General features: G+C 48.3%; 1 protein-coding gene across 1 annotated transcript in view; it reads right to left on the bottom strand.

Moving 5' to 3' along the window:
• AFG3L2 (AFG3 like matrix AAA peptidase subunit 2) overlaps nt 1-23,395 on the bottom strand; it is a 46,391-nt gene extending 22,996 nt beyond the window's left edge. The window contains exons 1-9 of the mRNA XM_058679054.1: nt 23,229-23,395; nt 19,512-19,611; nt 18,083-18,160; nt 15,773-15,879; nt 15,511-15,663; nt 10,982-11,056; nt 7,809-7,933; nt 4,548-4,821; nt 245-382 (exon numbers count right to left, since the gene is read on the bottom strand). Of these exons, the coding sequence (XP_058535037.1) occupies nt 245-382; nt 4,548-4,821; nt 7,809-7,933; nt 10,982-11,056; nt 15,511-15,663; nt 15,773-15,879; nt 18,083-18,160; nt 19,512-19,611; nt 23,229-23,345 (1,167 nt within the window). The 5' untranslated portion in view covers nt 23,346-23,395. The remainder of the gene's footprint in view (nt 1-244; nt 383-4,547; nt 4,822-7,808; nt 7,934-10,981; nt 11,057-15,510; nt 15,664-15,772; nt 15,880-18,082; nt 18,161-19,511; nt 19,612-23,228) is intronic.
• Nucleotides 23,396-24,085: the final 690 nt, after the last annotated feature.

The raw sequence follows: 24,085 nt of genomic DNA on the forward strand, positions 1-24,085 counted from the left end.
AACCAGTTAGGGACAACTACATCAGAGCGCTGGTGTTCAACACTTGCCTCCGACTCCAGCTTCCTGCTCATGCAGACCCCGGGAGGCAGCAGTGATAACAAGTAATCGGGTTCTTGTCACAGAGTTCAGTGCCAGTCACGGAGGACACGTGGGTGATGCACTGGCAGCACCCTACCTACCACTCTCTCTGCTGCTGTCTGTTCTCCAATAACAAAGTACCAATAATAATAAACACAGGACTTACCCTAGCTGGACCCACACCAACAAACATCTCCAAAAACTCAGATCCACTAACAGTGATGAAGGGGACGTTGGCTTCTCCAGCTGTGGCCTTAGCGAGCAGTGTCTTCCCAGTACCTGGAGGACCAGTGAGAATGGCACCCTTCAGACATAAAAAAAGAGAAATCACAATTAATTCAAATTTCAGCAAAAATAAACTATAGATCCACACAATGTCAAGGTCTGTCTCTAAATCTTATCGACATATATTTATAATTTTTTTTCAACATTTCAACTCTGGTAGAATATTTCTATGTTAGTAGTAAGAATAAGACAGGAGGGTCTGGTACAATGACTCAATTGACTAATCCTCCCCCTAACAAGCGCCAGGGATCCCACACATGGGCGACCGTTCGTACCCCGACTGCTCCACTTCCCTTTCAGCTCCCTGCTTACAGTTTGAGAAGGTAGCTGAGGATGGCCAAAGTCTTGGGACGTGCACCCACGTGGGGCACTAGAGAAGGTCCCTGGCTCCTGGCTTCGGATTGGCTCAGCTCTGGCCGTTGTGACCATTTGGGAAATGAACCAGTAGACAAAGGATCTTTTGGTTTCTCCTCTCTGTAAATGTGCCTTTGTAATAAAAATAAATAAATCTTTTTAAAAAAGTGAGAATTAGAAACAATATTGTTTCAATATGGTTCATTCTCCAAAGCCCACAACAGCTAGGGCTGAACTGAGCCCAAACTGGGAGTCAAGGACTCAGCTCAATCCCGGTTTCCCACAAAGGTGGCAGCATCCCAAGTACTCTAGCCATCATCTGCTGCCTTCCAGGTCTGCATGAGCACGAAGCTGGAACCTGGAACAGGCTCAAGGCTCAGTTCAGGTACTATGATATGAAATGTGGACATCCCAATCAGTATGTTAAGCAAGAAACCAAACACCAGCCCAAACATTGCTTCCTCATTTACTTAGTATGAAGCTACTATTCATTCACCAAATAGGAAGCGGCTGTTCTGTGCCTATACCTAGCCCAGGGCACAAAGCCCAGGAAGGCTGGGGCCCCTGGCACTAGCGGAGGGACTACAGATCCGTCTGCTGGAAGGCAGGATGATGCACTGCCCTGTGCCATGAGCCAGCCTCCAGGCCGGAACAGGCCGACTGTGCACACCATCTGTGAAGTGAAGGAACAGCCGAGTGCAGTGTGCTGAGGGAGCCACAGAAGCTTGCCGCTTCAGAGACAGGGGGAAAGGAAGACAAATCAAGCCTTCAAGAGGAAACAACACAACAGTTATAGCAATACACATGACCCATGCATTGACACACAGAAAACCAACTCCAAAACACTCCTGAGGCACTAAAGTACTTCCAAATAAAAGGACAAGTAGTTTCTGCCAGTGCAAGCACCTGGCTTCCTCCAGTGAGGGCAGGCTAATAGGGGCCTGAGGGATGGTGCTCCGCCAGGGCGTGCGGGCACCTGGGGGCTCGTGCCCAGGCAGGCAGAGCAAGCCTGGGGATTTCCACATGTGCTTGATCCCGGGGGCGGGGGGGTTGGGGGAGAAGGTGGGACTTGGGGAACTATGAAGCTTGGATGGAGGAGGGGTAGGTAGAGTTGCTGGCCAGCATGCCACCCACCAGAACAATGGACTAGGGAAGGGAACCCATGCACTCCCAGGCGCAGGGACTGTGGACTGCTCAGGGAAGCGAGTATGGGACGTGGTGGAGGGATGACTGTTGAAGGAGTATGTTGCAGGTGAGGAACGACTTCTACCGACAATGCCGCTGTACTTGCAGGTAAGTAAGGTGGCCGAGACTGGGTGGTTTGGAGGAGGGAAGCTGGAGGACCTTTCCAGGACAGACCAATGCACCTGCCCACATGAGACCTGAGCTGGGCTAGTTAGCACTGACCACTTCTGACCACCACCCACAGGCACACACAAAAGCAAGGGCTCGGGGCATACTTGGCAGGGCTAGATCTCAGTACCTGCAGGTGTTATCAGAACAGGGGACGGTAATGTTAGGCTGAGCCATGACACTCACCAACACATGAGAGAACCAGGTGTAGGGGCAGATTCTATGGGCTCACCCCCTGTAAAACTGCAATGTCCGCTAGTTTGCTCAAGAGCTGGGGGCAGTGACAGGCCAAGCCAGGCATGACCATGGAGCACCAAAGCACTTAAGGGTATTGGGGTTGGAAACAGGTCAGTCTAGTCTAAGCTGCAGCAGCTGTAGGTATAACCAAGAATAGGGAGGTGGTGCAACACACATACCAACTCACACATAGGCCAAAAAAGAGGGGACAGACTATACCAGATAAGGGCCTAGCACCCCACAGCACATGTGAGATCTGGGTCTGGGAGAAGGCCTTGTGAGCGAACTTGGGAAACTCCCACTGGTGAGCATGTGATTCAGGCATGGGTGTTGATCAGGTGGCCAAGGCAGCTCTACTTGATGGCAAATGTGTGGGTTGGATCTGGAAAGGGGATGGACTGGGCAGCGCTGGGCCAACCTTAGCCCGCTGACATGTGCAGGAGCCAGACTGGAGCGCAGGGAATACTGGGCTAGGTTATCACACCTATTGGTTTGCATGAAAGCCAGGGATGGGGCAGACTGGGCAAGGCTGGGCTGCAGCACCCACCAGCAAGAGTTCAAATTGGGAGTGGACTGGAACAGGCTAGGCTGCAACACTGGTTGGCAAATGCTGAGGTGAGGCAGGTCATGCCAGACCGGGCCACAGCATGAACCAATACATACAAGACCTAGGGTGGGGATGAGTCCAGTAGAGGGGCAGCAAGGCCTCCTTGCTGGGCCGCTGGTAAGCATGAGAGCTGGGACTCAGGACAGATCAGGTTAACAGGGCTACAATACCCATCGGCCTGCATGTGAGCTGGTTTATGGGGAGAGTCAGACTGGGCTAGGAGACCATATTCATTGGCACATACATGAGCCAAAGTAAGTACAGGCTGCTTGGGCTTGAAAACAGCATCAGCTGGCAAGTGCCAGGATTGGGAGCAAGTCCTGTCAAGCTAGACTACCCAACACCTGGAAGGTGCAAGGTCCGGGGCTGGGAGCGGGTCTAGTAGGGAAACTGTAGGAAACCTTCTGATGGGCTGCAGCTCCCACTGTTGAACATGAGAACCAGAGCTGGGGGCAGGCTTCGCTGGACAGGTGGTAGCACCCACTGGCTCTAGTGTGGCTGGATAGTGGGGTTTGTCAAGCTGAGCTAGGCAGCAGCATTCATTATTGTATACAAAAGCCGAATGGGCTTTGGGACAGACTGGACCAGTCTGTTGCACATACCAGCATGCACAAGAACCAAGGCTAGGTGAGGCCTGGTGAGGATCATTCGGGGTTGCTCTGACTGGTCTGCAGTTCTCACTGGTATACATGAGCGCTGAGTTGTGTGGCAGGGTCGGGCTGGGCCACAGCATCCACTGGTTTGTGTAAGACATTGGGCTGGAGACAGAAATGACCCAGCAAACTGCAACCACCAGTGTGTGTGTAGGATTATGTGGGTGACAGACTGAGCCGGATCCTATACTGGCTACGACACACAAGAGTTAGGTCTGGGGTCAGTCACCTTAGACGAGGTTTCTTTGGGGACTGCCCCTCCACCCCTGAACTTCTGAACTCAGAACTACAATCAAGGGGAGACTCACAGGAGCTATAGTCTAACCACAGAGCACATGTGTCAGAACTGGGCCTCCTCAGTTGCTAACATGGTACAGTGGATGGCATGCCAGATACATACAGGGATAAGGCAGTCCACTGGGACTGACAGAGGACATCCAGTACCACAGCAGAAGATGAACAGTAGGACAAATTGGACAAGCAGCCAAGCACTGACAGCAAGCATCTGGGCAAATGGAGACTCTAAGGTGGATTATGTCAGTCAATGAACGTTGGGAGGATTTCCTCATCCTTGGGGCAATGATATCAACAGCATTTCAGAACCACCAAAACCACTTGAGCAGAACCCTGGAGAAGGCTCCACATCAGGGACCCTGGGATGACACCAGCTGGCCGTTCCCCATCCCCGAGTATGGATGCAATTAGGATGCTGGGAGTGGCTCCTCCCCTTCTCTCCCTACTTCCCTGACACAGGAAGAAGAAAACTGGAAACAATGGTCTCATCCACTGTGATTTGTTCCTTGACCCGTCCCACCCTAACCAGTGGTCCACATGAGCATGCATCCTTCTCAAGTATGTAAACATCATAAAAAAAAAACAATAAAGATAAAAGGACAAATAATCAAACTTCCTAAAATGACTGCAGAGACTTTGAATACTCCAAAACACTGCTGTGTTAATCATCTGAAAGTTCATTTTACCTTGGGAATTTTTGCTCCAAGGTCTTGATACTGTTTGGGGTTTTTCAAGAAATTCACGAATTCCATGATCTCCAGCTTGGCCTCCTCACAGCCAGCGACGTCTTTGAACTTCACGTCTATCTCATCCTTCAAGACCTTGGCAGTGGTTTCTCCAACACTGAAGAGGCCACCCATGCCCCGGCCACTTCGCCCGATGCCAGCAGGGCCTCTTCTGATGGTGTACAGCAAGAAGGCAATGATGAGCGCTGTGGGCAGCATGCTCAGCAGGAAGGAGCTGCAGGGACAGCACACCGTGTTAATGCTCTGAGACAGAAGCGCACGAATGCAATTTCATTCCTATCAACAACCGCCATTTACATACAGTACACATCGTGGTTACTATTACATCTGAAATTCAGTGAAATCCCATATTATTCACTTAAAAATTTTAACATGGGAGGAGGACATTTAGCCTAGCATTTCAGATGTCCTCCTCCCACATCAGATAATCTGGGCTCGATTCCTGGTTCTGATTCCTGATTCCAGCTTCCTGCGAATGCATGCCCTTGGGGGCAGCAGACGGTGGCTCAAGGACTGGGCTCCCGCCACCCACACTGAGCAGCCCTGGATCGAGTTCCTGCTTCCTGGCTTTGGTCTAAGCCAGGCCCAGCCATTGTAGGCACTTAGGACATGCATCAGCAGACAATGCTTCTCTAATACATAATGGAAGAAAAATATTTAATGTCATTTTTTCAGGACCCCAGTGTTAGCCTGGGCAGAAATTCCCAGTTTTCTGATGGGGATGCATCAATGTGAGCTGAAGACATGTCTTTCCAATATCAGCATGTGAGTTTCAGAAGTGAAGCACACCACGGCTGCAGCCTCGTGCAGGAGCTGCTTTACATCCATGTCCTCGCACACTCCGACCTGCTGCCCGCTGTCAGCAAGCAGCTCAGGACGACCTGGAGCCCGGGGTGCCCTCTCTCGTTTGCCTTAATAAAGTTATTTCAACAACAGTACTGGTACAGATACAGGCTTGTATTTAGTACAATGCAGTCCAGTTTAACTGATCCTAAGAAATTATTATTTTTAAAAAAGATTTATTTGGAAACGGGGAAAGAGAGATCTTCCATTCACTGGTTTATTCCCTAGATGGCTACACAGTCCAGGCTTCTGCCACACCTACTCCAGGAGCGTCTTCCAGGGTTCCCGTGAGGGTAGCAGTGACCCAGGCACGTGGACCATCTTCCACTGCCCCTCCTAGGCCACTGGCCATGGTTTAGACAAAAATCAAAACAAAACATAACAAAAACCATAAAACCTGGCTACACTTTCTGAATTTCATTTAGCATGGAATGGTACGGGGCTGGTGCTGTGATGTAGTCAGTTCAGCCTCCACCTGTGGCACCATCATCTCCTACGGGGGCCGGTTTGGATTGTGAAGCAGCTCCTTGCTAGTGCGCCCTGGAAGGCATAAAGGGATGGCTCAAGTCCTCAGGCCCCTGCACCCACGTGGGAGATCTGGAAGGTCCAGGTTCCTGGCTTCAGAATAGCACAGCTCCAGCTGTTTGGGGGGTGAACCAGTGAACGGAAGATTTGTCTCCGTAAACTCAACTTCCAAATAATAAAAAAGTGGTACAATAAAAAGTCTTACAAATTGTGGGCAATTGTAATTTAAAAATCTCAAATCCAAGGCTGCAGAAGGTTAAACAGCCCCTGTAATGCTAGCATTCCACCGAAGAATGAGCGCCAATGTGAGTCCCAGCAGCTCCACTTCTGATCTGGCTGCTGAGAAAGCAGAAGATGGCCCAAGTTCCCATGCCTGTCATCCACACGGGAGACCTGGATGGAGGTCTGGACTCCTGGCTCTAGCCTAGCAGAGTACTGACCGCTGCGGCCATTTGGGAAATGAGCCAACAGACACAAGATTTCTCTCTTCCTCTCTGTGTACCTCTGCCCTTCAAATAAATAAATCTTTTAAAACATAATAAAAACCAAAAATCTGTGAAACTGAATTTCTTGCAGCATACTGCCTGAACGGTTTCAGGTCTCAGAGTTTTAAATTAGCGATGCTCAATCAGGAAAGTCTATGCAAATATTCCGAAACACCAAACGCTCTGGTCTCAAGCATTAGACAAGAGGTATTCAACCTGCATGTTTTACTAACAACCTAGAAAGTTAAGTATGGCCTATAGCACTCACAGCCAGATCAACCATCACAGCAGCCCCAGGGATTCACATACTGCAAGTGAAGTGTACGTCTCCATCAAGACTCAAGAAATTTCTAAATCCAATACCACCATGCAGTAATACTCGAGCTATGTGTCTTTTTGCTCTTTTTTGTATACACAGACAAATTAAGATGTCTAGTTTCACTCTAGAACCAGTTAACAATAACGCAAAGTCTACTTTCTGCATTTAATGCAAATGGAATCACTGGCAAGGGTGCGCCTGAGTGTATGAATATGGAGTAAAAGGTGTAAGATCTCCAAATAACCTCCAAGACTAAAAATAAAAGCAGCAGCCACTTAGGTTGCTAAGTGGGGTTACTAACGACAACCTCTAAAGGAAAAAGCAACCTTGAGGAGAGAATTATTTAAAAATAATGGAAAAAGCTGAAATAATTAGGTGAGAATGACCAGTCTTTGGCAAAAAGGGGCTCATTATGCCAACACTTGACTGAAGGATAGTACCTTTAATGTTAATACCCCAAACCACTACTTAAGCAAGACAGATATAAAAGTGAGGGAGTTTTGTGTAAAATAAGTAAGTTATAAATGGTTTGTAAAAAAACCCAAAAAACAAAAACAAAAACACAACTGTGGGGGCCAAATTAGTGACCCAGAGGTTAGGCTCATGCTTGGAACCTCTGCATCCTAGGCCAGAACGCTGGCTTAAAGTTCTGGCACTTGTACTTCTGGGTCAGCTTCCTGCTTATCCACCCACGACACAACAGATGACGGGCTCAGGTGCTTGGGCTCTTGGCTCCCATGTTAGGGACCCAGATGGAGTTCCAGGTCCTAGCTTCAGCCTGGCTCACAACCCAGCTGTAGAACACATTCGAAGAACGAGATTGAAGATCCTGCTCCCTCTTTCTCTGTTGATGTGCCTATCAACACATGGGAAAAAAAAAACAAAAAACAAAAAACAACCAGAATCTGATTCAACTAAGAAAGGTGTGTTTAATTAAATATGCAATCCTGCCACTTTTTTGGTAACACACAACACAATGAACCAGGACAGCACGGCAAAGCCTCAGTGGGCATTGTGAAAACATCTTACCCGTCACTCTCAGCAATGTAGACGACAGGCACCCGGTTTTCCCCTTCTATGCCCAATTCTTGCTGTAAGGTTTCCAGATTCCGCTCAAAAGTATCTACACTGCCAATGTTAAACCAGACGTACTGCTACAAAACCAGAAAGAGAAACAGAGTAAGGATGAAGTACAACCGAAGGGTTAACAGCATGAAAAGGTTCAACTGTTTAGATTTTTTTTTTAACTGTTTAGATTTACAAATTAAAAAACAAGAAGCTGATTACAAAGGTGTAGGACTAAAGTTTACTGAGAATATGTAGTGGTCATTTAAAAAGATTTTTTCAGAGTCTCCAAAGTGATGAACACAATGGAAAAAAACCTATGGGAAAAGATCATCCTCTTTCTAAATGAGCATGCACTTTTCTTCCATTTTCTATTTGCTCCTTCCCATATGAAAGATCGATCTGACACAGCAACAAGTGACACTCACTGAGCATTCCCTAGGGGCCAGGCATCATGCCAAGCCCTGCACAGGCCTCGACTCACTCTGGGGAGGCAAGCGCTATCACTGAGGACGATGTCCAATCTGAACAACTGCACATGCCAGCACTGTCCAATCTGAAGCCAAGTGCCAGGCTGTGCCAGGAGTTCCCATCCCATTCCCTGGGGCTGGGGGCTCCTGTAGGCCTTCAGGATTCCAGGATCCCCAAGGGCTCAGGGCACAGTCATCCCTGAGTATCCATGGGCACAGGAAATGGGTTCCAGGACCCACAGAGATAGCAGAATAGTGACTGAAGTCCTCGCCTTGCATGTGCTGGGATCCCCTAAGGCTGCTGGTTCGTATCCCCACTGCTCCACTTCCATTCCAGCTCACTGCTTGTGGCCTGGGAAAGCATTCGAGCACAGCCCAAAGCCTTGGGACCCTGCACCCACGTGGGAGACCCGGAAGAAGCTCCTGGCTCCTAGCTTTGGATTGGCTCGGCTCCAGCTGTTGCGGACACTTGGGGAATAAATTGGCGGACAGAAGATCTTCCTCTCTGTCTCTCCTCCTCTCCAATAAAAACAAACAAATCTTTCAAAAAAAAATTTTTTTAAATGATAAAGGACCTGTGCATCACTGACCTATCACATCCTCCTGTATACTTCAAGTTATTCAGAGATGACTCTTAACAGTTACTACAAAATAAATGTTACCTAAATCACAGATACACGACATTGTTTAGGAAGTAAGAGAAGTTCATAACATGCATTACAAATGTCACTTTTTTCCCCACATTTTTAAAATCTGAAGTTGAATGAATCCACGGAGGCAAAGGACTATCTTCCACACTCCACCAGTATCTACTTGCTGAGTAACGAGCCCCAATCCTCACAGATGAGGAAACCACAGGTACTCCACTTGCCCACAATTACACAATAAGGCTAGGATCTGAACTCAGACAGTGTGGGACCAGGGCCAGTGCAGTGACCACTGTACCACTGTGACCACTGTACCACGGCACCACTGGCACAACCAGAAGACACTAAAGTAACAACTTAAATTTATGCAGTTTCAACAGCTACAATACCCTGCCCAAGGACTGTGCAAGAATTAGTCCCATTTTATAACACAAAAAGTTTGCTTCTCCTTTAACTTGCAGTAATCTTAGTGGCATTAAAAAAAAAATCAAAACATTAAGTTCAAGATCTAGAACTCAGAGAACATGTTACTGACATCCCTACCAGCAATCAGTGTTACTAAGCAGAGAACAGCTCTCTGGGTATTGCCCTCCAGATACAAGAGGACTTCAGCAAGTCCAAAGAGGGACAAACGGCCAGCACAGAGGGAAGGATGTCCATGTCCCACAATCACGTACCTGGGTCTCGCACCCAGCCTGGCTTCCTAAATCAGCTTCCTAGTAACACAGACCCTGCAAGGCAGTGGTGATGGCTCAAGAAACTGGGCTCCTGCCACCAACACGGGAGACCTGGATGGAGTTTCCAACCTGGTCAAACTTCAGCTATTACAAGCATTTAAGCACTGGAGATGCAACCCAGATAAATAAATAAATAAATGGTTCCCCCCGCCCCCGCAAAATCGTATTGAAATCCATCTATCCAAAGTCCTGAAGTTAACAAAACTGTGTATTATATTTTAAAAAACTATATAGAAACATCGAAACAAACTTCTGTGCCAGAGGAAATTTAAATTTCATTTCTCATGAACTGTTTGAATTTCCCTGTTATCTAACAAAATATACAGTAAGCTTTATGTCAGGTAACAACAGCTCTTGGTAAATTCTTCACTGACAAAGATAAAAGTCATGTGGTTACATGCCCCCAAACACATACAAAAACAGACCGACAATGATAACCTTCTCTAACGCAACCCATGATGTCAGCTGGCCAATATGCTAAATGTCCGGCTCTTATCAGGGCATCAGTGCAGACCAAGGGCCAGCAGCACAGGCATCAACCCACAGCATGGTACAGATGCGGATTCTTGACACAAAACCCAGAGAAGATCCTCTAGGACAGACAGTGCTCCTAGCGCCCAGGGATTCTCATGTACAGTGAAGACTGAATCCACCTCTGACGCAGACCACTTTACTGCCATGGCTTGAGCAGGTTCTAGCCCCTCAATTCTGCTACAATAGCCGCCAATCAAAGCCACAACTGTATAGGCCAACTGAATCAAGCCACAGTACCCGCAAGTGAGTGCCAGGACTGGAGGATGGCCACATCATGCTGGGCCAGAGCACCAGCCAGAACAGCAAGATCAGGGCCTGGTAGAGCAACTTGTGGAACTCCCCTGCTAAGCTGCAGCTCACACCAGTTAGCACAAGAGCCAGGGATGGTGGTGGAGAGGGTGGGCAAGGCAGTAGCACCCACAGACATGCACGTGGGCTGGGTCTGGGGGCAAACTGGGCTGAACTAAGCTGCAGCAACCATGGGTGTGCACAATAGCCAGATGGGATATGGGACAGACTGGGGTAGGCCGCAGCACATGCTGGCACACCTGAGTATCTACCAAAAACAAACACTGACCCAGTCACCAGATCACCAATACACAATGCTCACAGGTTCACTCAGGCTAGTGGGTATCACACAAGCGCATCCAACATACATCTCTACTGCAATGTGAAGGATATTGACTTCTCACTTTAAATCTGAAAAGTTAATTTACTACTAATTCACACCAATTAATAAAATCAGTTACCCCATCAACCGGCGTTTTTCCTGGTATAAAGGTCACTCGAACAAAACGTTTGTTGACGACTTCCAGTCTGTCTACCTAGAATTTTAAAAAGTTAGATAATCAACATAAATATACAGGAAAGACTATTTTTCTAAGATCACATAACAGGAAAAAAAAATCACATAAGAAACATGACAACTGAGACATACAAAAAATAAAGAAATTAATCAGATTAACCACCCACAGCTCTCCCCCAGGAACTATCATTCTCTTTCGGGGTTGAATGACCCAGATCATATCCTGTCACTTGGACTGCACACCTATGTAACCCAAGTGACAGCTACACTCTATTCTGTATTTGTGGGTTGCTGTTTTTCTCATATATATATATATATATATATATATATATATATATATATAAAATATTTGAAAATCAGAGTTAGAAAGGAGACATAAAGAAAGAAGACTCCCAGTTGATGGTTCACTCCCATCAATGGAGTGAACTACAATGGCCAGGCCAAAACCAGGAGCTTCAATTGGTTCTCTGATACGGGTGCAGGGACCCAAAGATTCGGGCCATCTTTCATTGCTTTTGCCAGGCCAATGGCAGGTAGCTGGATCACCACCCAAGTGGGGCAGCTCGAACACCAACCGAGCACCCACAGGAGATGCCAGTGTCGGAGCTTTACTCATTATGCCACAACACCAGCCCCCTCTGGCTTAAAATGGTCTTGTTTTATACACATTCTTCTACCCATTTCTTCTTCCTCCGGTCATTACATTTATGAGGTTCACCCATGCTGACATTTCCCACTGATGGGGCTGTTTGGGGGAGTAACCCAGCCGATAGAAGATCTCTTTCTGTCTTTCCGTCTCTCTGGGTCACTCTGCCTTTCAAATACATAAATCACAACAAGTCCCTTACTGAAAGACCCGCTCCTGATTCCTGCTAATGTCAACCCGGGAGGCAGAAGCAATGGCTCAATTAGCTGGGTTCCTGCAATCCACACAGCAGACCTTCACTGACTCTCCTGGCCCCTGCCTTCGGCTCCGCACAGCCCTGACCAGTGTGCAAATTTGGGGAAGCAAATCAGTAATTAGGATCCCTCCACCTTTGACATTAACTCATCTTTTAAAGCATAAACATACATCTAAGTATTAATAAGGATGTGGAGAAATTGATTTCTTCTTGGTAGGACTATAAATGCATATAGTACTATGGAGAACAGTGTAGTGACTCCTTAAAAAATTAAAACCTAAAAATTAAGATTTACCATTATGATCCAGCATTTCTACTTTTGAAAAATGCCCCCCCCAAAATTCAGAGTAGGTACTCCAAGGGCAGCAGACCTATGTTCACAGTAGCTACACACGTAAGCAACCTCAGTGTCTACCCCAGATGAATAGATAAGCAAAATGTGGCATGTATGTACAATGGGATCCCATTCAGCCGACAAGTCACATTCTGACACAGGCTACAGCACGGCTGAACCTTTAGGATGGTGCGTTACATCATAACAAGACAGCTCTGATTTTACTTATTTGAGGACAGAGAGCATTTAAAATCAGAGAAACAGAAAGCAGAATGCCTGCTGCTAGGAACTGAGAGAGCGGAAGTTGTAGCTTCTGAGCAGAGCATTGCAGTTCAGCTTTATTAGAGTTCTGGAGGTAGATGATGATGGTGGTTGCACTTTAAGAATGTATTTAATATCTAACTATATACCTAAAAACAATTAAGATAGCATATTTTAGGTTATATATCTTACTACAATAAAAAAAATAGGGGAAAAGATGGTAAGCATGAAACAGATCATTGCATGCCAATCTCACGTAAGAAACTCTTAGGACGAGCGCTGTAGCATAGCACACTGGTCTGCCAATTGGGATGTCAGATTGTGTGCCAGAATGCCTATGTCTAGTTCAAGTCCTGACTGTGGGGCTTCTAATTCAGCTTCCAGCTCTGGGCATCCTGGGAGCCAGCAGGTATTCTGACGGAGTTACACGCTCCTGACTTTGAGGTAACCCAACCCTGAAAATTTCAGACACTTTGGGAGTCAAAGAGTGGATGGCTTTCACTTTCTATTTCTTCAAATAAATGAGAACAAATGAATAAAAATTACTTTTAAAAATAAATAATTATCACTTTAACATATCACATAAGGGGGAAAAATCATAATTTCAACAGATAGTCAAAACAGTTGAAAAAAATCCATGCTCATTCCTAAAGCTAAGGCTACTTTCTCAATGCAATAAAAAAGCATCCTGGGCCCGGCGGCGTGGCCTAGCGGCTAAAGTCCTCGCCTTGAAAGCCCAGGGATCCCATATGGGCGCCGGTTCTAATCCCGGCAGCTCCACTTCCCATCCAGCTCCCTGCTTGTGGCCTGGGAAAGCAGCTGAGGACGGCCCAATGCATTGGGACACTGCACCCACGTGGGAGACCCGGAAGAGGTTGTTGGTCCCGGCTTCGGATCGACGCATACCGGCCCGTTGCGGCTCACTTGGGGGAGTGAATCATCGGACGGAAGATCTTCCTCTCTGTCTCTCCTCCTCTCTGTATATCTGGCTGTAATAAAATGAATAAATCTTTAAAAAAATAAATAAATAAAAAAGCATCCACTGGAGAACACAGGCTCTTACCACAACGATGAAATCCTACTAGCCAGTGCTTTTAAAATCAACAAACCATCACTTCTAAGCACCTCTATTCTTTTGTCTGACTTCTTACTAAGACATCGAGCAGACTGCTCCAGTATTTCTCCCATAATGGACATTCACTTGGTTTCTCCCTTCACCTAACTCTGGAATGTTTACTCCGTGAACATTAGGATTAAGAACTACTTAAGTGGGTTAAGCCTCTCTACACACACTGCCACGTTTCTTAGATGAAAAATGTACTGTTAACAGAACCTTCATATGTTCATATCGAGCACTGTCCTGTTATTAACAATCATAGCAAATCTGGTTTCTTGCTTTGAATCTATACTTGTTTATGAAAGTGACGTCTGTCGTGTTTTGTTCTGTTTCTCTCTACCATGTACATTTCTTCTTTATGACTAAGTTATACCCTTTGCTCCATTCAACTGAAACTTACTTTTTACTCTGTTTTCTTGGTCTTTATTATTTTAAGTATTTATTTGTTTGAAAGAGTTACAGTGAGAGAGATCTGTTGTTTCACTCCCTGGATGGCTGCAACGGGCTGAGCTCAGTCAGTCCAAAGCCAGGAGCCAGGAGCCTCTTCCAGGGATCTACACAGATGCAGGGGCCCAGGCACACCCACAGGGAGCCAGATCAGAGAAGCAGCCAGGCCTCATTCCAGCATTCACATGGGACGCTGGTGCGGCAGGCAGGCCGTGGCTTTTTCTATCACACCACAGAACTGGCCCCAGCTATCACAGCCTCATGAGGATTACTGAGTGGTAATATGTAATCTGGATTTGTGATCTGAAAATAAAGACATTAAAGGGAAGACATCTGGATAACCACTTCTTCCATCCTCACTCACACAACCTCAGGAGTAGCTTAGAATTTAAAAAAATACTTCATCAGGAAATTTTAATACCATATCTTTATTCTACCCATTTCACTGATAAAAACCAAGCGCTGAGAGTTAAGCCAACGCTCCAAGGTGACACAGCAGGACCAATACTGGTTCTCTTGTTATCAAGACATTTCACCAATTCTAACATGCACACTGTTCATATTTAAAATCTCAGAAATTCGTATCCAATTTTAAAATTAGTGCATCATAGTTTACTGGTAGCTCATTGAATTTTTGTTGGTAACACATAACATAACATGTGTCTGATAATCACCAGCATCTTCAACATGCTGAAAGATGATCTCACCTGGGCAAAACGCCAGCAGGTGGTGACCAAGACTTCTAGCAAACAGAATCCACGCTCTTTCCTGAGGCCTTCCTGGGGAGCTTGTCTGCTCTAACCACATGACTGACTGGCACAAGATACTGAAAATAGTGAAGACATGTCAAGGCTGAGGAAGGCTGACTGGCACACAGCAGCAGTGAGGAAGGTGAGGCACACGGGGAAATGACGGGATGGAAGGCTGCCAGCACCGCTGCCAGCAGTCGCACTTCTAAAACACGGGGAGGGACCAGAGGTATGCTGCTCCGAGCTGAGCTGCTGCCTGCAATGCTGCATCCCACATGGGAGTCAGCTCGACTTCTAATGCAGCTTCCTACCATCGCGCCCACCCATCCATTTGCTCCCTCCACCCACATGGGAGACCCAGACAAAGCTCCCGACTCCCGATTTTGGCCTGGCCCAGCTCTGGCTGTTGTGGTTATTTGGGGAACGAAGGAGCAAACAGAAAAGCTCTGCCTTCTAAATAAAATCTTTTAAAGAGATAGAGAAAAAAACCAGGTAAGATGAAAGGATTCTGGAAAATTTAAGGATACTGGGTCAAAATAAACAGGTTTCTCAAATGTAGCTCTTTTCAGCATTGGAACAATCCAGTGTGGTAGACAAGTCTGGCTACCTTGCTGAATCTTGACTTTCGAATTACAATAACCACCAATCCCATAAAGTACTTACCACTCCTTTAGAAAGGTAGTTATTGACAAAGTCTTTCCAAGTGATTTCTCTCCCAGAGCTCTTGAACAGGAAGTAAAACATGATTCCACCCCAAAACAGGGCGGTCCAGAGAAAGTACATCCTGAAGTCCTTGTCGTCCCATGGGACGTCACCCTGGCAAAATGGAAGGAAGCCGCTGTGAAGAACAAAATTTTGCAAAGATGCCATGAATCCCTCCCAACCTTTCCAGGGGTCACCAAATGAACAGAGTTTGAAATCAAACCTTCTGGAACCTGGACCACCAGTGAGAATCGTCCTTCTTGCTGCCGCGCTTTCCACCACCACCCCCTCCTCCTCCAGAAGAGCGTGAGGTAGATGCTGATTTTGATTCTGTTCACAAAGAGCACATATAACCAACAGGGTTTATGTCTTTAAAAACTTTTCATTTTCACAGGCTCAAGGAAGGTTTTATGTTTTGCTACGACGCTTTCATTTATACTGCTTAATAAAGGACTTCCTGTGTGTTACATGATTATCAACCTACAAACAAAGCCCTGAGACAGGAAGCAAACACGACACAGTAACACTCAAGAGGTTCCAAACGCTCTCCTACATTACCCCCCGAACTGTAGACCCAACAGACTGAGCGGTGAGCGGTAATTATACCCATCTCAGAGGAGCGAGGTCCAGCTTGAGTAACTTGTGGGATCACCGATGCAGTGGTAATGAGAGTCCCTGCGCAAAGGTACAAAGTAAGGGCTCCCCTTTCCCACGGCCACAAAGCACTGCCTCTTCTGCACACAGCCTGTGGTGGTTTGATCAACGGCAAAAAGAAAAAGAACCACATAAAACAAGTCTGTAATTATCTGAAATCAGTTCTGTGTTGACCATCTGTGTTCTCGCAACTCCCAAATGCAAGTGCCACGGTCCTAAGCCCCAGCACTCAGATGGCGGCCCTAGTTAAAGACAGGATCTTCACAGGAGAAAACCAAGCCAACAGGTGTGCAGGGAGGGCCTTCATCTAACGTAACTGGTTCTTTTTTACAAAAACAGGACCTGTAGAGACACGCACACACAGAGCAGGTGGCGTGAAGCGACCTAGCAGGCAACGCTCTATGAGCCTGGCACAGACTCCCCCTCACGGTCCCGAGCTGCCTGCTGCTGCTGCCCCTTCTTGTTGGGTTTCTCTGCCTCCCCAGCCGGTCACACCTGTCACACAGCCTAGCACACTCCTGTGTCACTGACACTGTCCTTTCTTTTGCCACTTCTCTCTGCTCTTGAAGACTTCAATTCCATCCTCAAGTCTCCAACTACCAGTGTCAGGATGGAGGCTAGAGCCGCCAGTCACACTCAGCACAACACTGTGGCTTTAAGGCACACTCCCTCCCACATGGTGCTGCACACATGCAACTTCCGTACTCTCGTCACGGTGGGGCACAGAGTGCACAGGCCTGTTCCCTACCAAGGCCCAGGGCTGGGAAACACAGCAGCAGCACATGTGGGACAGAACAACTCAGAATCAAAAGACACCCTAGCATGCACTTACAAAACAGACCTGTCGTCATACTCTGCTTTCAAACCAAGATCCCCTGGGAAAAACTGTACCAGCCACCATGTCACTTACACTGCAGCCCAGAACCCCAGGGACACATTGGCCCACGCTGGTGCTTCTCAGTTTCTCTCTCCTCCGACCTCCTAGCCCGTTTTCTCTACATTCTTCGAGCACATATTTAACTTCCCAACTAGATGATAAACTCATTTAAGAACAGAAGGACAGGCATTAGCACGTGAAGCCACTGCTTGTTAATGCCCAGATGCCGCAGTGGAATGAGTTTTGAGTTCCAGCTACTCAGGTTCTAATCCAGCTTCCTGCTAACGCCCCCGGGAAGCAGCAGATGACGGCTCCAGTACGGAGCTCTTGACACCATCAAGGGAGGCCCACACAGAATTCCTGGCTCCTAGCTTCAGCCTGGCCCAGCCTGGCCGCAGATGAAGATGTCTCTGTCTCCCCACTTCCTGTCACTACGTCCTTCAGGTAAATGAATCTTGAGAAAACAAACAAGGAAGAATTCTGTTTTTCCTTAGGACTCGCCAGAAGAGTAGGGCGTCAGCTGAACGCCAACACCTGCTAAGTGTCATCATGCTCATGAAATGGTGACAGGAAGCCGAGAGCTCACTGAGCCTCTCATCCCCTACCCTGCTCTAAGAAACCACGTCCGAAGAGTTTCAGGAAGGTAAGATTAGATTATCAGGAGTGATTTAAAAATACACCGCTTCATATCATACACATCAAGTAAATGACATAAACCAAGACGTTCCCCAGGGGCTTAAATTACGGGGCAGGCAGCTTCCAAGTATGTCTAGTCTGACTGCTCAGTAACTCCAAGGTGATGAGAAACACCTAGCAAATCCACTTCAACTTGAAATTTGACAGGAAAACAAACAGAAATTAAAGACACAACGAAGTACAGGGTGAATTTTTCATGCACTTATAACCTAGTTTCACAACTGATTCATAATAAACTGTTCAGTGCAAACAATCACCATTGTAAATCAGAGGAAATCAATAAATATAAATATTTTCAAAATGTACCTTTTTTCTCTCCCACAGCTTCTTTTGTTTCACTAGCTTTTTTCCCATTTTTCCCATTAGGAAAGTATTTTTCAAATCCTGTTACAAACGAAAAAATACACATCTTCAAACTAAAATTCACCAAGGTGCACTGTGCTGATTTTTTCAAAAAGATTTATTTATCTATTTTTACTGGAAAGGCAGATTTACATAGAGAAGGAGGGACAGAGAAAAAGATCTTCCATCCACTCCCCAAGTGGCTACAACAGCCAGAGCTGAGCCAATCTGAAGTCAGGAGCTTCCTCCATGTCTCCCACACGGATGCCGGGTCCCAAGGCTTTGGGACATCCTCCGCTGCTTTTCCAGGCCACAAGCAGGGAGCTGGGTGAGAAGTGGAACAGCATGGATGCAAACTGGCGCCCATACGGGAATCCTGGCCGTTGCAAGGCAAGAAGTTAGCCACTAGGCCATTGCATCAGGCCTGTACTCGTTTGTTTAAGGCAGCTGACACATAATTAAAACCATAAGCTGAGGGGGCTGGAGCCACGGACTGTGGTGCCAGCACCCCATATGGATGCCAGTTTGACTCTCGGATGCCTCACTCACAATCCAGAGCACTGCTAATGTCCTGGGTGGGCAGTGGAGGATGGCGTACGTCCATGGGCCTCTGTGCCCAGGACAGACTTGAACACCACAACTCCTGGCTCCTGGCTTTGAACTGTGCCAGGCTGGACAGCTACAGGCATCTGGGGAATAAACCAGTGGATAGAAAATCTCTCTCCGTGGCTTTCTTCAAATAGCTTAATTCCAAATGTTAATAAATAAACGAATCATTAAAAAATTAGCACCTTTAAAAAATAAAACAAGCTTTTCTTGTACAGAAGTATGCCAAGGAGCCAACATCTTACTGTAAAGGGTAAAGCCGTAACGCTGCCTGCAATGCCAGCATCCCATTTGGCTGCTGGTTCCTGTTCCAGCTGCGCCACTTCCAATCCAGCTCCCCACCAACGACCGGGAAAAGCAGTGCGAGAAGGCCGGAGTATCTGGATCCCTGTCACCTATATGGGAGACCCAGATACAGCTCCTGGCCTAGGTCTGACCAGTGCTGGCTGTTGTGGCCATATGCGAAATAAATCAGCAGAACAAAGACATCCCTCTCTAACCCTGACTTTCAAATAAACACATCTTCAAAAAAAAAAAAAAAAAAAAGTATGTGAAAGTCTAGTATAGCTTTCAACCCACAAGTGTCCAAAAAAAAAAGCTTCCTCTGCATGCCAAGCTCATGAGCTATGACAGGGGCTGAGGCTGGGGCCGGAAGGGGCCTCCCAGCTGTAATCAGACAGGAGCTGGAGGTGAGGAATGCTCTCAGGAAGACATAGAAGTTAAGAGTGAAACTAATGCTTTTGACTGGCTTAGCAAACCCCGCCAATTAGTCACATTGTGTCCTTACCTTTGGGTGGTCGAGAACAGAATCTTTGATAAGCAGCAATGACATCTGTCAGAAGGGAGTTTCTGCTGGTTGTAGCATGAGCTGTAGCATGCCGGTAAAACTGCAACACAGCCAAAAAATAAAAGCACAACAGCTATTATCAGGGTAACAAGACGGCTTTTTTAAAAAAAGTATTATTTTGAATTTTGAATTATGTGGTACAATTTCCTATAGGCTGGGATTCCCCCCTCAAACACCCACCCCCCCAACAGATTTTCCCCATTTTACTACAATAGTGTAGTCCTTTAGAAGGAATCATAATTCTATCAGTCTCTTATTTAAGTGTACCCCGACACTTTTGGTGCAATGTCAGACAGTCCAGCATTCCACTGTCTACACATGTCCAACGGGATGCATGTTTCATTATTTCCTCACATCTGTATATGACAGATGGTAACAAGACAGTTTTGAAAAAATGTATTACTTTTTGTTAGAAACATAGATCTATAGAGAAGGAGAAACAGAGATAAAGATTTCCTATCCACCAGTTCACTACCCAAGTGGATGCAAGGGCCGGTGCTGTACCGATCCGAAGCCAGAGGCCAAGAGCCAGGGACTTCTTCTGAGTCTTCCACACAGATGCAGGGTCCCAAGGCTTTGGGCCATCCTCTGCTGCTTTGCCAGGCTATAGCTAGGGAGCAAGACAGTAAGTAGAGCAGCTGGGACATAAACCAGCATGCACATTGGATCCCAGTGTGTGCAAGGCAAAGATTTAGCCACTGAGCCACAGCGCTGTGTCCAGAAAGGGGACTTTATTTCCTAACACCACAGAGAAATGTTTCTCCCTTACACAGCACTTATAAGCAGCACAGAATAATCCCCTTGGGACACCTAGAGTTATCAGGCACTCTGCTATAACAGAACCAGGAGATAAACATCATCACCCAGAAGACAATATAGAATTGCCGATCACTGGCACACAATTAGCTGACAACAGTCATTTTGTCAATGCTTACTTTCTCTCCAGAAGTCTTTTTTTTTTTTTTAAGATCTATTCATTTTTATTGAGAAGTTAGATAAACAAAGTGAAGGGAAGACAAAAAATCTTCCATCCACTGGCTCATTCCCCAAGTGGCCGCAACAGCCAAAGCTGAGCTGATCCGAGGCCAGTTTCTTCTGCGTCTCCCGTGCGGGTGCAGGGTCCCAAGGCTTTAGATCATGCTCTACTACCTTCCCAGGCCACAGGCAGGGAGTTGCATGGGAAATGGAGCAGCCAGGATACGAACTGGCGCCCACATGGGATCCCAGGTATGCAAGGCAAGGACTTTAGTCAACTAGGCTACCATGCCAGGTCGTCTCCAGAAGTATGTAAAAGACAAACTCAGACGCAGAAAGAAAATCTGATGGGGCCACCATTGTGGCGTAGTGGGTAAAGCCACTGTCCACAATACCAATTTGCCATATAGACACAGGTTCGAGTCCTAGCTGTTCTACCTCCAACCCAACTCCCTGCTAACGTGCTTGGGAATGCAGCGAAGCATGGCCCAACTACATGGCCCCTACATCCATGTGGGAGACCTGGCTTCTGGCTTCAGACTGGCCCAGAACTGACCACCTAGGAAAAGAGGCAACAGATGATGACCTGTGTCTGGCTCGCTCTCTCTCTTTAACTCTGCCTTTCAAATAAGTAAATCAATCTGAAAGAAAGAAAGAAAGCCAGCCAGCCTGCTGCTTCATGCTGACTCATTCAGTCTTTGACCCACTGCGGGACACTTACCTGAAGTTACAAACCAGGGCTGCCAAACTAATTCTGAACTTATCTTACTTCAACCACGAGAAAGCTACGACCCAACAGCACTGATAATTCCCTACTCTACCAACATTAGCTAAAGGAATCTGATAGGTTGTCATCTTGGTGTCATGATGGCACGTTCCATTACTGATTTACTTTACACACTATTTGCTGTCTGCAAACACACTCTATAAACTTCAGTATTAAATGAAAACAAATTATCCAACGTAGCTTATTCAATTTTTAGATACACAACTAAAATAATCAAGGACAGGAGCATTGAGAGAATATCCAGATCTGACACTGAAGAACAAGTAATTCTATCCCTTTGTAAAGTGAAAATTCCCCACCATTTCTGAGGGAGTGGGGGGACCACTAAACACAGCTGGGAATGTTTAAAGTGAAGTTCACCTTTGTTAACATCCATCATCTGGCTCTTTTTATGGTCTGATAAGAAAAGCAGAACTTGACATCACCACATGAAATCTTTTTTTAGAACTTATTTTGGGAGGGGCCCGGCGGTGTGGCCTAGCGGCTAAAGTCCTCGCCTTGAACGTCCCAGGATCCCATATCGGCACCGGTTCTAATCCTGGCAGCTCCACTTCCCATCCAGCTCCCTGCCTGTGGCCTGGGAGAGCAGTCGAGGACGGCCCAAAGCTTTGGGACCCTGCATCCGCGTGGGAGACCCGGAAGAGGTTCCTGGTTCCCGGCTCCGGATCTGTGCAACACCGGCCGTTGCGGCTCACTTGGGGAGTGAATCAACGGACAGAAGATCCTCCTCTCTGTCTCTCCTCCTCTCTGTATATCCGGCTTTCCAATAAAAAAATAAGTAAATCTTTTAAAAAAAAACAAACAACTTATTTTGGGATCTGGTGCGACAGCCTAGTGGCTAAAGTCATCGCCTTGCTTCCACCGGGATTCCATAGGGGCATTGGTTTGTGTCTCGGCTGTTCCACTTCCCGTCCAGCTCCCTGCTTGTGGCCTGGGAAAGCAGTTGAGGACAGCCCAAAGCTTTGGGACCCTGCACCCAGGTGGGAAACCTGGAAGAGATTCCAGGTTCCTGGCTTCGGATCGGCACGCACAGGCCATTGCGGCTCACTTGGGGAGTGAATCATTGGGCGGAAGATCTTCCTTTCTGTCTCTCCTCTTCTCTGTATATCTGACTTTGTAATAAAATAAAAAAATCTTTTTAAAAAAAGTGTATGAAGAAACGTGTATAGGCGGAGGCGGACAGGAGCATCCTCGAATTTCAGTAACGGGAGGTGAATCTGGAGCCAACTGGCAAGAACACCTTCGGAGCGTGATACTACCTCTTTGGAGTGAATGGGGCTGGGTAGCCAAGCCCAGGACGGACCCCAGGCCCTCCACCAAGGGCAGAAAGGAACGCTGCAGCTGTGTCAGCCAACAGCAAGTAATCGATACGCCGTGTTCCCTTGCCTGCCCCTGTCCACACTCGGAGCATCACTTCCCTGGGCCCTGGGTTGGACTCCTTAGCTATGATCCAGGGAAAACTGCCTCCCGCTGAGGGCAAAAGCCCTGTAACGTCAGGACACACGGGGCTCCTACCCTGTGGAGGGGGTGGCGTGTCCCACACCGAGGACCCGGAGTTATCCGTCTCGCCTATGGGGCAGACTCAAGACACGCAGCAGGAAGCCCACTCGCGAGCTAGGACCCTGAAGACCACCTGCAGCACCCCGGGTCCCCGAGGCAGCCAAGCCCAGAGCTGCCGGCGCCGCGGGCTCTGCAGCCTCCGCTCGCCCACCTGCCCAGCGCAGACCAGCGCTCCCCAGGCCCTTCCCCGCAGCTCAGCCGCACGAGCGCGGACACCACGCGGGGCGCCCGACCCCGACCCCGCCGTGCGGCCTGCGCTCCCCGCCGCTCCGCCGGGGCGGTGACCTTGACGGCCGCTCGTGGGCGGAAGCGGGCGCCGACCGCCCGGCACTCACCGTCCGAAGGCAGGGCCGCTCGCTGAGCCGCAGGGCGGCGCCGGCCACGAGCAGCGGCGGGAGGCCGCGGGGCCGGCAGCCGCCCCGGCCCCACAGCAGCAGGCAGCGGTGCGCCATGCCCGCCGGAGCGGCCCACTGCGCACGCGCAACTTCCGCCGCCAGCGCCGCCGCCGCCGCCGGGCGGCCTCGGGGCCGAGCACACGCTCCACGCACGCGCGGCGCCTCCCGCGGGCCCCACCCCGGCGTGATGACGTCCACAACGCGACCGGAGCGGGGACTGAGGGCGACGCCGAGGGAGAAGCGCGCGCAAAGGGAGCCGGGGGCGGAGCCAGAGAGAGGCGTGAGGGGAGCGCGGGAGGCGGGGCCAAAGGCAGGATGGGCTGCTGCGTGGTGGGCGGGGCCAAGGGGAGTACTGGGCTGGCGGGGCGGAGCCACGGCGGCGGGGGCGGGGTCACGGTGACAGGGCGGGGCCAGTGGGGCGGGTGGAAGCTAGGCCACAGCTGCAGCGAGCGGGGGCGGGGGCCCGGCGGCGGGGCGGGGCCACGGAGGTAGGGCGGGGCCACGGAGGCAGGGCGGGGCCAGTGGGATGGAGGCGGGGCGTGAGCTGGTGGCGCGCCAGGTGCAAGTTTTGTGCCTCCTTAAATGCAGGAGGTGAGCTGGAGGGATACCTGAGAAGGTTCCATCAGAGACTAAGAGTGTATTTAAACGCTGCGAACCAGCGGGTACAGCCGACCCTTGTGACGCTCGCATCTCACATGGACGCTCTTTGGAGTCCAGTCTTCCTCACTGCCCGTCCAACTCCCGGTAAATGTGCCTAGGAAAGCAATGGAGGATGACCCAGGTGACCAGACCCCGCG

The sequence above is a fragment of the Ochotona princeps genome, chromosome 21 (assembly GCF_030435755.1).
Source record: "Ochotona princeps isolate mOchPri1 chromosome 21, mOchPri1.hap1, whole genome shotgun sequence".
In the NCBI taxonomy this organism is placed as follows: Eukaryota; Metazoa; Chordata; class Mammalia; order Lagomorpha; family Ochotonidae; genus Ochotona; species Ochotona princeps.